This window comes from Echeneis naucrates, chromosome 9, assembly GCF_900963305.1.
Source record: "Echeneis naucrates chromosome 9, fEcheNa1.1, whole genome shotgun sequence".
NCBI lineage: Eukaryota > Metazoa > Chordata > Actinopteri > Carangiformes > Echeneidae > Echeneis > Echeneis naucrates.
This window is the reverse complement of record NC_042519.1, coordinates 19111844-19124337: the sequence shown is the minus strand read 5'-3', so window position 1 is coordinate 19124337 and position 12494 is coordinate 19111844. Positions and strand designations below refer to the sequence as shown.

Sequence of the window (12494 nt, the reverse complement as noted above, 5' to 3'; positions counted from 1 at the left end):
AAAAAAAAAAAAAAAAGATAAAGATCTGATTGACGTTGCAAACTTGCACCATTGAGGTATTATTTTAATTACATTCTCACAAAACAATTAAGGTGTGAGATTTACCCATTATCACTGTGCTAATGAATACTAACAGTGGTGCTATTGCCCTTTTTCATAAAAGTAAGCTGTGATCTCTCCTGCATCTCACTACTAGTGACCGAGTATGTGGATTGTCATTATATACTGTAAAAATGTGTGTTCTCTTTTGTACCTTACCTGCTGAGGGTGTAACACTAATGGCTTCTACTCCTTCCGGCAGAGCCATCTCTTTGCTGTACAGTCTGTGTGTTGTGAGGCTGAGACGACAGGCACTCTGCAGATTGGTAGTGCAGGTTTTATTCTTCTGAGTGACTGGAGATGAGAATGTGTCAAAGTTAAAATGAGAGCTGCCTTTATGAGAAGCTGTTGAGGTATCTTTCTCTGTCAAGGTCTCCTCTGTCGGGGAACAAAGAGGAAGGGGATATTATTGAATTTGTCAAAACCCTTCAATATTATTTATTTTTACATATCACTTAGTGACAAATAACTAGTGACTTTCTCAGGCATAAAATTGTCCTATAAGCTGTCACTGACATATTTTTTGGGGATATAAATAGCAAGATAAACAAAAGGGCCTTGCTCTGAAGCTAATGTTATCAAAAGCATCCTGTTAACTTTGACTGTTTTTATCAAAATACCTACCCATGGTAACAGGTCGAGCAGCAAGATGGAGATGCCACATGTGGAGGAGTGAGCGACCTGTCGGGGTTAGTTCAACCACCACCAGGAAAAAACGTGCAGAGAAGGTCGGCTCACCAGAGGCTGCAAAACACACACAAAGTATGCAGAGAATATTTATATTAAAATAAACTGTGTTTCAAGGTTGAATAAATGTTTAAGGTTGGACTTCTAACTCATTAGGTTAGAAAAATAAATTTTTATCAATACCATTGTGGGAAGCATCACGGTTGTCCTGTGTGTGGTCTGTTCTCTCACTGCCAAGGATCAAATCTTCCTCAAAAACATGCAGCAGTTGGGTCTCCTTCCCCTGCTGTTGAGAACAATGGCAGCTTTTAACCAACTACGTAAGATGAAGACACCGAACAACACTCATCTGCTGTGGTGCACTCAGACATACTGACAGACACACAGCTTGTGTCAATGTTACACAAACCTGCACACACACACACCTCACACACAAACTGCCTGAGGGGAAGAGAGGCTTTGCGCTGGACCTGTTTCTGTTTGTTCCCCCCATGCTGACCTTCTACTTCACAATTGTTAATAAACTTATGCTTCAGATTTCAACAATAGCTTTTAAATTAAATACAACTGACTGACTGATCGATTTTTTCGGGGGCGCTGAATATCCTCTTTGTCTTGGATAAAATGATAAAGTTGATACTTACAAAGTCAGTAATGGTATCCAGCTCTATAATGCACCCGGGTTTTGCTGTGGATTGTTGACTGATGATGTTGAATACCTCCCCAACATATTTCTAAGATAAAAAGACATTACAATTTTAGATGGTTATTCATAGCTAAAACAAATAAAATACAATTTGCATGCAATGCAAATAGGATAGTTTCATAATAGGATAGCAATAGGAGCGTTTTGTATGCATAAGAAAAATATTATTAATAAAAACAACATATCGATTGTCACCTCTTGATGGATTCAACTCTATAATGGGTTGGATTGATCACTGCCATGTTGCCTATTTTATATAACTATTGCTGATGTACATAAAAATAGCCCCTGCAATGCTAGCTATACCCTGCAGAGTTTGAGAATCCTGTTTGAGGACTTACTGATATCTCAGGATTGGAGAGCTCACTCAAGAGTTTCTTAGCTTCGATAATAGCCTGATAAAGCCTGAGTGAGCGTCCATCACTTGCCACAAAACAAGCACTGGGGGAGTTGCAATAAACACCTGCAGATGAAAAACAGGCAAGAACAAAACAAAGGTGCTTTTAGCTGTGTTTCTTTAAATAAACACAAAAAACAAAAGACAATTAATACTTTACATTACAATACATTTAACAAGCATGCAAAAATGCAGGAGTCCTGTTGGAAAGTTGTATGAACTATCTACACTCCAAGAGCAATTTCACAAAATTAGTAGGCACATTGAGATTTGAGAGCCTTCATGGATTTTATGGAGTTTTGGATTTGTTGTTTTCCCAGGAACAATTTATTTTTACACAGAGCATATTCACTTGGGTCAAATAGACTCAAAAATCTGTTCTTAATGTTATTTTTTTGGGGATTTCAATTCCCTTAGAAAAGGTAGTTACAGGAAAAAAAATCTTCATGAACAAAAATCTGTGTTTGGTAAGCAAAAGAAATGAAGCAGTACTCACTAAAATGATAAAGCATAAAGAGAATAAAGTTCTCTACTAAAGCATCTGAAAAATATGAGCTCACCTAAACAGCTGCTGGGAATGAGTGTGGGCAACCAGGCTACATTAGCAAACGCTGATGCATGGAGAGAATTAATCCTTGCGAGCTCAGAGACCCCGCCTGACAAGGACAGTGGGCCAACAGGATCCACTCTCCATAAAATCAGCTCACTGTAGATTGCATTGGGATCCTGGGAAACCCCACCCAGGGACATCCTGCTGGGCCGTGGCCCACGGGGCAAAGATGTTGCGAAACCTGTGGAAGAGGCCTCTGAAGGAGCAAGAATACTGTCTAATTCTGGTGACCTCAGGGCGTTGTGGTGTGAGGTGGTGAGGAGGAGAGGGAGCAAGGAATGACAGGCCAGGTCATTGAGGTGGAAGCGGTGCCCACAGTACCGTGACTTGTGAGAGACACTGAGCACAGTGGAGAAAGCAGAGTCCTCTGCAAAACTGACAGCCCACTGATTCAGAGAGCCGTCAGCATGTTTGGAGATCATAAGGACATTTGGGGTGAAAATGCTTAGTCGAAGACTACTGCTGGGTGCAGGTTTTCCTTGACCTCCATAGCTTATTAGAGCAGATTTAGTTTGAGGCATTGTGCTCCCAAGCGGTCGCTGCCTGCCATGTTGGATTGCCAACTCAACATTCTTGTTGCAGGCATACATAACAACACTGTGGCTGAGGGAGATAGCATCACCTGTCGGGAATGCCACAGGGATACGGGACACAAACGACACCTGAGAGAGAAAGAGACACAGAGCAAAAAAAAACCTCAGCCAATTTTGTTTCAGCCTGAATTTTCACACAAATGTATTGCTAGCACAGATGCTACTAAACTCAAGGACCACTTTTACAAAAGGGTTAGCCCAAAAGAAAGAGCTAAAACTCTTTCCTTGTAATGACTGGCTTTCTGAAAGTCATAAAGACAGTATGGATACTCAAGGGATAGAACCTGGTTCATTTGGCCCATCACATATGTAAGAAAAGAATGATCTTCAACAATACTTATGCAAATAATAATGGGATTCAGTCTGTATCATCTAATTAAAGCAGACAGGCTTAATCAACCTGCATGTCAATGAAACTTGGGATTCTTCTAGCTGCCTTGCCTTACCGACTAACTGCCATGTCAGAAGATTCTCATTATTTCACTGCTAATAAAAATGCAGCAAGGGACTTTTCAATTTGATATGAAGTCACACATAATTAGAATGTAACTGTCTGAATGGTTAGATGCAAATCCATTAGAATAGGAGCCAGACCATCACGACTGTCAAAATGAGATGATAAATTAATGCTTTCCCTAAGAACTGCTTCAAAATGTGAATGCAAACGAGTCACATGGAAGAGCAACAAAAGCTAACTCTACTACATTTACAGTGGTCTTTAAATCACGAGGAAAAATATATAGTTAATATTTGCTTCACTGTAGTTTGCCATCATCACTCCAAAATGTTTCTTCATTTCTTTCTTCATCCTTGAAGCTCTCAAATCAGGAAAAGGATAGATATGGCTAAAATATTTAGACTAGGTTAAATTGTGTACCTGCGCTTGTCTGAACATTCCTGGCTGGTATTCATCTAACCAGTCCACGTGCCAGACTAACAGAGAGCCGTCCATGGGATGAATACTGAACAACATGTCTGCCCCTTTGTTCCACTCCTCTAACAGCACATCCACCTGGTGCTCCACTGCTGCCAGAGGAAGCTCCACAGCCTCAGGTCTTTGAGGGTCAGTTGGCCTAGTACTGTTACCCTCATCATCGAAGTTATCCTCTTCTTCAGGCTCTGCAAGAAAATGAAAATCGGTGCCTATATTCAGAAAATTGGAGCAGAAGGCAAGTCAGTATGGAATATGTAGAAATCTGAACAAATATTTTTCTATACCTTCATTGGAACATTCTTTCTGTTGCTCCAGGGTGCCTCGGAGCTGCTGCAGGAAGACTTCCATGGCTAAAGTGAAATGAAGCTCTTTGTTGTTGAGCCAGTGCACAGTAAAAGGACCTCCAGGTTCCTCATCATCCGTGGCACTCAGGGAGGAGATAGAGGGCAGCAGGGGAATGTCTGCAGAGACAATATGTGATAATGTGATAAGGACATTACAACATTAAGAAAAAGGAGGCAAAACATAACAGCAGTTTACATTATATTATACCAGATGGATGGAGGACAAAAGGACATGCTTGAGCAAATTAACTCTCACAAACAGAAGAAAGCTTTTTAGGTATGCTAAAATCTAATTCAAGCATAGAAATACAACCCTACCAAATTAAATCAAATTAAACTGTCTCACAAATTTATGTAGAGGAACAAAATGAAAATGCCTTGTTTGCCGTGAGCAGCTCACTAGAATGCTAAATAAACAGCTTCAGGCAATGCATAAAATTTACACCTTTTTTGTAGCTTATTAAAAAAAAAAAAAAAGTTATAAATGCAGACAGGCAGTCATTTAACATACTGCAGATTATACTCAAGTACAGTTTTAGAATGATGTTGCAATACTGTCGCTGTTATTCCTACTCTTTAGGAAGTACACCATGAAATTGTGTGGTTTGAAGTCCTTTGTCAAAATTTAGATCATAATAATCAACATCTAGTTGAGTCTCTGCTTGAATGCAACCTGTGGCTGGGTTGATGCTGGCAGCAATGTGGAAGTGGCAGAGAGCATTGGCATGAGGCATGCTGTTGTTGCTCCTCTTGTGGTTGTAGTGTTGGCTTTGATGGCGAGGCGTAAAACCAGTCAGGGAGGGCTGGGGCACATCACGATGTAAGGAGTAATGCCATGAGTCTTGAAAACTCCACTGCAAGGAAAACATTAACTATTAAAGATACTGAATTAACAGACAATGTGTTGTTTCTTTTACTAAATCTTTATTTACACAAACATTTGTTGGTTAAATAATCATAGACAGCAACAAGAATATCAGTATGCTTTTCCATAGCTTACAAAGGTATTTACAATGAGTTCTCCCAGATGGAGGGACACAAAAGGTCTCTTCTAAGGCTGTGTTGTGCTACTCTGCTTTAATGAAGTGAGATATGAATTTAAATTGATGTTATTCCTTTTTTAACAGCATTTAAGTTTGTTTCCCCAATTTGTCTTAAAAACAAGAAGAATTAGAGCCAGAGATTAGTTAGGACGGGAAAGTGATTAAGAGAGAAAGGCAGAGGGGTCTTCAAAGGAGAAACAACATTGACTTCATTTGGTATATAGGCTATGTAATTTTTTTTTTGTACCGATGTTTTGCAGTAATGTGTAAGAGATACAGTGATCGACTCAATAACAGCCTAGTGTGGCTATTAGTTTATGTAGATCTTTCTAAAACATAAATGGTTTTGAATTTACCTGATTTTAAGCAGCTCTATGATGCATAATGACTAATATGAAAGGGCTCCAAGGAATCAGTTTCTGTAAGTACCATTGAGGTTTATGTACTCATCACACTTTTGTCAAATACCTCAAAGAAATGTGTAAATCCACTACTTGAGAATGCATATGACATTTACATGTAGAATGAGATTGTGGAGAAATCATTGAACATGACATTACTAACTCCTCCAGTGGCTTACAAACTGTATCCTTGTCAAAATTTAGGCTTAATTAAAGTAATTGGTTTTACAATAAATCTGCTGTTCATCAGGTCCCAAGGCAACATTAGAAAATGAAGTTTGAAATGGGGCTCTCAGTATTGTCCATCTCTACAGTCTGGGAGAAAGAATTACCTCAGACTACAGCCTGGATCATCCAGTAGTCTACTTTTTAATGAATAATTCAACACATGCACACTTGCAGACTTTCCTCAAGGCACAGCAGAGAAATTTGCATACCTATTCTGTAATCTCATGTGCCCTAGGCTCTGTAAGTGCCAGTGAGACTCACACCCATTTAAAGGTCCATATTAAAATGAATGTAGAATTTGGGTTTGGTGTCTGTAGTAGTCAGGCTGTCAGCAGAAAAGCAGAAGACACTGCCACAATTAAAGGTGAGCTTGCAGAAGCAAAATGAAAGACAAAAACCACCATCACAAGTCAAAGTTATTATTTTGAGGTGTTGTACAGATTTTATATAAGAGGCTAATATTCTTCACTGATCCCTCGTCTTAAGCCCTCTACAAAGCTTCAAAAAACATCCTCATGTCTGATAGCCAATTAATTTTCCCTTTTAACTCCACTAAGCCTCAATTGTATTTCTATGTCCTCTCTATGTGTCCCTTTGCTCCTTCAGCCCAATCTCTACAGCTGTCTAATGACATCAGTAGTGGTAAAAGTATAGCGGCTTGGGTCCTATTTCAGGGTAACTTTTCCCATTTATTCTCCACTGCAAAGAAAATTGTGGATTTCTTTTTGCAATTTGGGTTAGCACATATCATATGCTACATGTATTTTAATACATATAATGTACAACTGCATAATTGTAGTTTTTAAAACACACCAATGTGTTTTGTATTCTACTTATTAAGTTCCTATTGTCTTCTTGGATAGAAGTACCTCGTTATTTATATATAACCACCAATTAAAGTAACCATGAATACAAATCAAAACCTCTCCAGTACACTTAAAACAAAAAGTACTTTCTACTATTGATTGTATATAAAATGGACTTAAGATACTGGGGTTGATGAGTAAAGCCAACGTGGACAGACATTAGGACATTAACTGAAAGACTGTGAGATTAGACAACATTTAGTTTAGCCAGTTAAACCTAAATGAAATAGAAACCAAGTACCTTTATTTTTAAAATGACATTGGGGTTTCTTACCTCCTGTCCTGTTATTCCTTGTGTTTTCCCATTACACGTGTGTTTCCTAGTCTGACCAGCGCATTTGACCGTGTCGCTGTGTGGGCCAGAAGCAGGGTTGTTATGGAGACCGGACAGGAGGCAGTCACCTGGCAACAGTGTCTCTGCCCAGAGGCGACACACACTGTCTTTACAGCAGGTGAGCAGAACATTACACACTGCCCCTCTACATGGGGAGAGAGGGGGAAAATGGGAGGACAAGAAAGGAAAATGGTTTAAGTTTAAGCCTGCTAGAGGACATTCCATTTGTTAGAAATGAAGTTAATCATCTAATTATTATAGAACTATTCAGCGGGAAGCCAAAGGGAAAATACCTGTTGAGAAATAAGTTAATGAATGTTGGCCATAGTTACAGACTACAACAAAAAGGGAAAGTCAAATTTAGCATTATGTCACCAGTATAGTAAGACTGCTGTTTGATTGTCATATCTTATTATTAACCAGCCACCAATATGCAACTCAGATCACTGTGTTTTATGAATATGCATAATATTTCAACATAAAATAAGATTGGTGAGAATAATATTTCTGCATGCTAGATCTGTTGTAAACTGTGTCAAATTCAATCAGAACAAAATGAAAGATAACATAAAATCAGCAATGCTGTGATAACACCAGTCAGACCTTGGAGCTTTACTATAGCATGAGGCTGTTTAACCTAATCTGAATCTGTTCCTTGTTCGACCTCTTACATTTTCATTCATCTCACAACATACTGCATGCCAAACAGTTTAAGAAACACAAATAGTGATACTACCTGCCAATCTTGTCAAACATGCCTCAACAACAGGTTCTGGCAATTGTTGCATGCTTATGATACAAGTCTATGGCCAATATCTTAGGTGATTTTAACTTCTGCTTTTCTTATTGCGTCGGCTGTCAGCTCTGGTCAAAATGAATCACCGCTGCAAACAGGGGGCTGTGAAATGATGCCTTGGCAGTGTCCATACCGTGGCATGTACATGCTGGTCTTTCTCCAAGAGAAGCCGGTAACAGAACGGGGATGGGCCAGGTAGACAAAGGAGAAGGCCAACGCTCTCTGGACACTGACAATGGGCTCTGGAGGAGTGAAGAGTCTGGAAACACTTGATTTCCACTTACTGGTGCTGTACCAAACTTTTACTAAACAGTCATCCTAAAGGTGAGAGACATATGAAGGTATGATTACCATTGTGTTGTAGAACCTGCTATTACCAGTTAAAGCAATTATTTTGTAGACCAGTTACTTACTTAGACTTTGGTTTATAATGTTTTGCTTTGACACTGAAAATAAAGAATGCAATCATATCTTGTACAAGCTACTTTGCATTGGCAGTGCGCACATGCCGTGTTGTCGCAGTGTCTCTGGTTCAACTCTGACATGGGGACCTATGCTACAAGTCAATCCCCTCTCTCTATATATTTCCTGTCAGCCTTTCTGCAACTGTCATTAAGAAAGGCATACAAGCCCCCAAAAAACTTGGGGGGAGAAAAAAAAACAACAACACTTGCCTGTCCAGCAGTAGCAAAGAATTCCCCATCGGGAGAGAACTTCATTAAACTGACTGGAGAGGCTGTCCTTCAGAAAAACAGATAAAGGTGACACAATTTTTCAATACTCATCGGTACATGCAAAAGACATAATAAGTAACTTCAAGTGATGTCAATTAAGGACAGTAAGAACAAGTTGAAATTAAATTAACTGAATGTTAGGTTGTGCAGATTTTGTAATTTTCATTTCTTACTTGCTCTCCCAAATGCATCTCCAGGCAGACTGAGAATCTCTTATGGACATTTCTGCCTCCTTTCTCTGTTCTTCGGCTTCATCAACATTAGACCACAATTGGAGGCTACTGGAGCCCGTTAAGAGTGTGTTGCCTGGGTACATAAAAACAGGACATACTGTACAATGCCTCAGTCTTGTGTTGTAATTTGTTTTTGTTTTTTTATTTTTTAAACAAAAGTAAGGTCATTTACTGCAAAAATTGTTTGTCAATGTATAATCACCTCAACACATAATTGTTATATTGGTATGTCTGTATAACATTCAGAGATAAATATATGTCAAAGTACCTGTGGGGTGCCAGGCCAGGTTCCGTACAACAGACTGTAGCACAAACCGACCAGTTTTCTGCCATTGGCAGTTTAACTTCTGTAAATAAAGAATAAATACCAGATCTAAGACAATACATCAATGTTAAAAGGATAGCTGATGAAAATCATAATTTCCTTCAGTTTCAGTGATCCAACTTCACTGTTGGATGTTTTTTTAAGTCATCAGTGACAAAGAGAAGATTCTTAGTTATAAAGATTGTGGTCATCCAAAAAGAGTTGAATTGAGTCTCCGTTTGTACTAAAAGCTTTCAAAAGTGACTCCCCCCTCAAAAAGAACCAACAATGAGGTTGCTTTTGTATGAGCCACATGCAATAAGATCACATGTACATCAGGCAACTTCTGAACTTAAAAAGGCACTGTGTTATGTTTGGAATGTGTAAAATCTTTCCGTTCCAAATGATTATTTTTAACATAACAAAACAAGAATGTCTGCACTCACTATAAAACAGGAATTAACAGTAGACATGATGTGGCTGTGCGTTTCAAACATTTGTTCCTCCCTTATGTCTTTCTGAAGGGTTTAGAGGAAAAAAATTCTGATCTATTTTAAATAGCAAGAGAGAATCGCCTGAAGGAGAAAGGTCTCGTTATTGGGGATGATATGAATGCATGCATGCATGAGCAGACTGTGATTAGAAGATAATGTGGGCCACTCACAGTCAACGATGTATCTTTTTGATGTGGGTGTTGAACAGGCTCAAATACACACACAGTGCTTCCATAGGAAGCTGCAATCTATCAGGAGAGAGAAGAAAAGCAACATATTTTCTTAAACAGCGTGAAATAATATATTATTCATAGGATTTTTTTATTTAATGTCAAAATCAAATTAAACGTAAATTTTAAATGGATAAAACCACACTCATCCCAAAACTATCACAAAAGTGATCATGTAATGTAAATCTTAAATGGTATACTTTTAAAATCGCTTACAAACACATATTTCTTGAAAAAAATGCCAATTTTTAGTATTTATAAAGTAAATGGGTGTAGCTCCTTTCCAAGATCCTCACTGGAACAAAAACAAGGAAGAATCTTCAGTATACTCTATAAACCATGAGATAAGACAAAAGTAAATGAATACAGTACATGGAGAAAAAAAAAAAACCCAAAAATATCTTGAGCCTAAAATAACCCAGTGTTGGATCACTATTGTCTGGTCTCCTTTATGCATACCTCTCATTCATGCACTGATTAAAGCTACGTGCTCAAGTGGATGGAAGCCACATTCAGAAGGTTAAATAGACTCCATGGGGGAAATTTCTATTGCAGGGAACACAATAAGTCTTATAAGGTCCAGGTCTTGGATAATACAAGATGTGTCACTAATGGTGTAAATAACATGCAGCCAGTCACTGACTTGAGTTCTTTAAGGGAGTGAGTCATGCACTCAAAGGTGCATACAAAAATTGGCAGAGGCACAAGCACACAAGCTCACAAAGAAGTCCTTATAGACAGATGATGGGTGAGTTAAAGAAATATACATCAGTTTCTAGGACAGAAAAGTCAAACAAAACCCAAATTAAAATTTTAATCAAACTCTATTTGAGAGCCTAATATATATCTAATTCCTAATTCATGCTGTTTTACAACAAAAAAAAAAAGCACTGTATAACTACTCCAGGGTGTAAGTCAACATAGGGTGGAGCAAAAAAAAAAAAAAAAAAGACGTAAATAACAGTTACGTTTTCAAGTTTTTGCTCTCAAGCACAATGAATATATATAAAGCCCGACTGAGATTTTGAGCTCTATCCACCAAACAATACCAGCATGCAGTTTTGAAATGTGGATTTAATGTCCCTGCTGTCTGGTTTTTAGTGGGAAATCGCCCCCTGCCTTGTCTCTTTGGTTTTGCTCTAAATGCATTTGTTTAAACTCTATTGAGATATGACCCAATGCAAATTGTGGGAAAAATGTGGAGGCATATTGCAAACTAACCCATTACAGAATTCAGACAGTGTAATTAGTTTTCAGTCTAACCTGTTAGACCACACAATACAATATAGTCAGGAGGCAGGTACAAGTTGGTAATCTTAGGAATCGTGTTGTTCTTGTAATTTGACAACGTACAGTACATCTGCAGTTCTGCAACACTTATAATATGAGCACATGGGATGTTTACTCAACACTGTTGTGTAAACTAGCATTGCAAATATGAGTGTGTAGACGGGCAAGTATACCAACTGAGCATGCTAAACAGATCCTAGACCATGCTGCAGACATGTGAGGGTAGTTTTAGCTCAAGTGAATTGGATTAAACATCACATGAGGAGAGTAGTGAAGGATTGGATCATTTTTTTCTTCCTACATCTACACAGTAGATAGCAGAAAGAAAACCTTAAACTTCTGGAGCAAAAATTTGAAGTCAGAATGCATTATGTTACCACAAGGCTTGGAATTATACTATTTAACTGCTCCATACCCAAACCTCAGCTGAGAGATATTCCAATGTTACAAAACTTTCATTTGTTAAATGAACCCTGCAGGGACTCAAGTTAGTTAAAGCTTTGAATGGTAAACCCTAAAACTGCTGCAGTAAGGATTTAGAAAGGGCCAACAAGTTTTGTTAGAAAGCCATGTGCTTTTTTGAAATGCAATCAAAACAACCTTTGATAGGAAAAAACCCCCCAAATATTTCTTCCTGAAAACATGAGACATATGCTGCCAACACTTTGTAAAAGTGCAACAGAGCATGCACCTGCAAAACAGTCAAAGTTCATTTACAATAACATTAAAAGAAGTGTGTATCATAGCATAAATAGTTTTATTGCCCTCTTTTTGCTCTATTAATTTGGGCTAGGTGGTTTAATCTTCAACATTAAGATATTGGCAACCGTGTCTCTGTTTTACCATATTTGTAGTGTTAATTCCAAACTAGGGTATGGGCTGGGGATTACTGGGAAACTAAGACTATATACAGTTGATGAAGTAATTTAAAAGGAAATGTTTATGCTTGTCAAAACAAAAAGTATTCTGGAAGATACCGGTTTGCATTTCCATTCCAGGGGCTAATAAGACAAAGCAACATTTAATTAGTCTTACCTGTCCACCCTGGAGTGAGCAGTCAACACAGCCGACCTGAATGTTGCCATGTTTGGCTCCTGGAATGATCTGCAGTCGCTCAAAATGACTGCCCAAAATCACCACGTCACAACCTGACGCATAGGCCTATGAGGGG

At 38.5% G+C, this 12494-nt stretch overlaps 1 protein-coding gene across 1 annotated transcript in view; it reads right to left on the bottom strand.

Moving 5' to 3' along the window:
• The window catches only part of dmxl1 (Dmx like 1), a 47257-nt gene that overhangs the window by 30799 nt on the left and 3964 nt on the right, over positions 1 to 12494 (bottom strand). The window contains exons 3-18 of the mRNA XM_029509781.1: positions 12359 to 12484; positions 9974 to 10051; positions 9274 to 9352; positions 8946 to 9078; positions 8713 to 8779; positions 8172 to 8356; positions 7183 to 7387; positions 5044 to 5224; positions 4311 to 4487; positions 3970 to 4211; positions 2450 to 3161; positions 1834 to 1955; positions 1431 to 1520; positions 970 to 1072; positions 724 to 843; positions 259 to 477 (exon numbers count right to left, since the gene is read on the bottom strand). Coding sequence (XP_029365641.1) covers positions 259 to 477; positions 724 to 843; positions 970 to 1072; positions 1431 to 1520; positions 1834 to 1955; positions 2450 to 3161; positions 3970 to 4211; positions 4311 to 4487; positions 5044 to 5224; positions 7183 to 7387; positions 8172 to 8356; positions 8713 to 8779; positions 8946 to 9078; positions 9274 to 9352; positions 9974 to 10051; positions 12359 to 12484 — 2839 coding nt within the window. The remainder of the gene's footprint in view (positions 1 to 258; positions 478 to 723; positions 844 to 969; positions 1073 to 1430; positions 1521 to 1833; positions 1956 to 2449; positions 3162 to 3969; positions 4212 to 4310; positions 4488 to 5043; positions 5225 to 7182; positions 7388 to 8171; positions 8357 to 8712; positions 8780 to 8945; positions 9079 to 9273; positions 9353 to 9973; positions 10052 to 12358; positions 12485 to 12494) is intronic.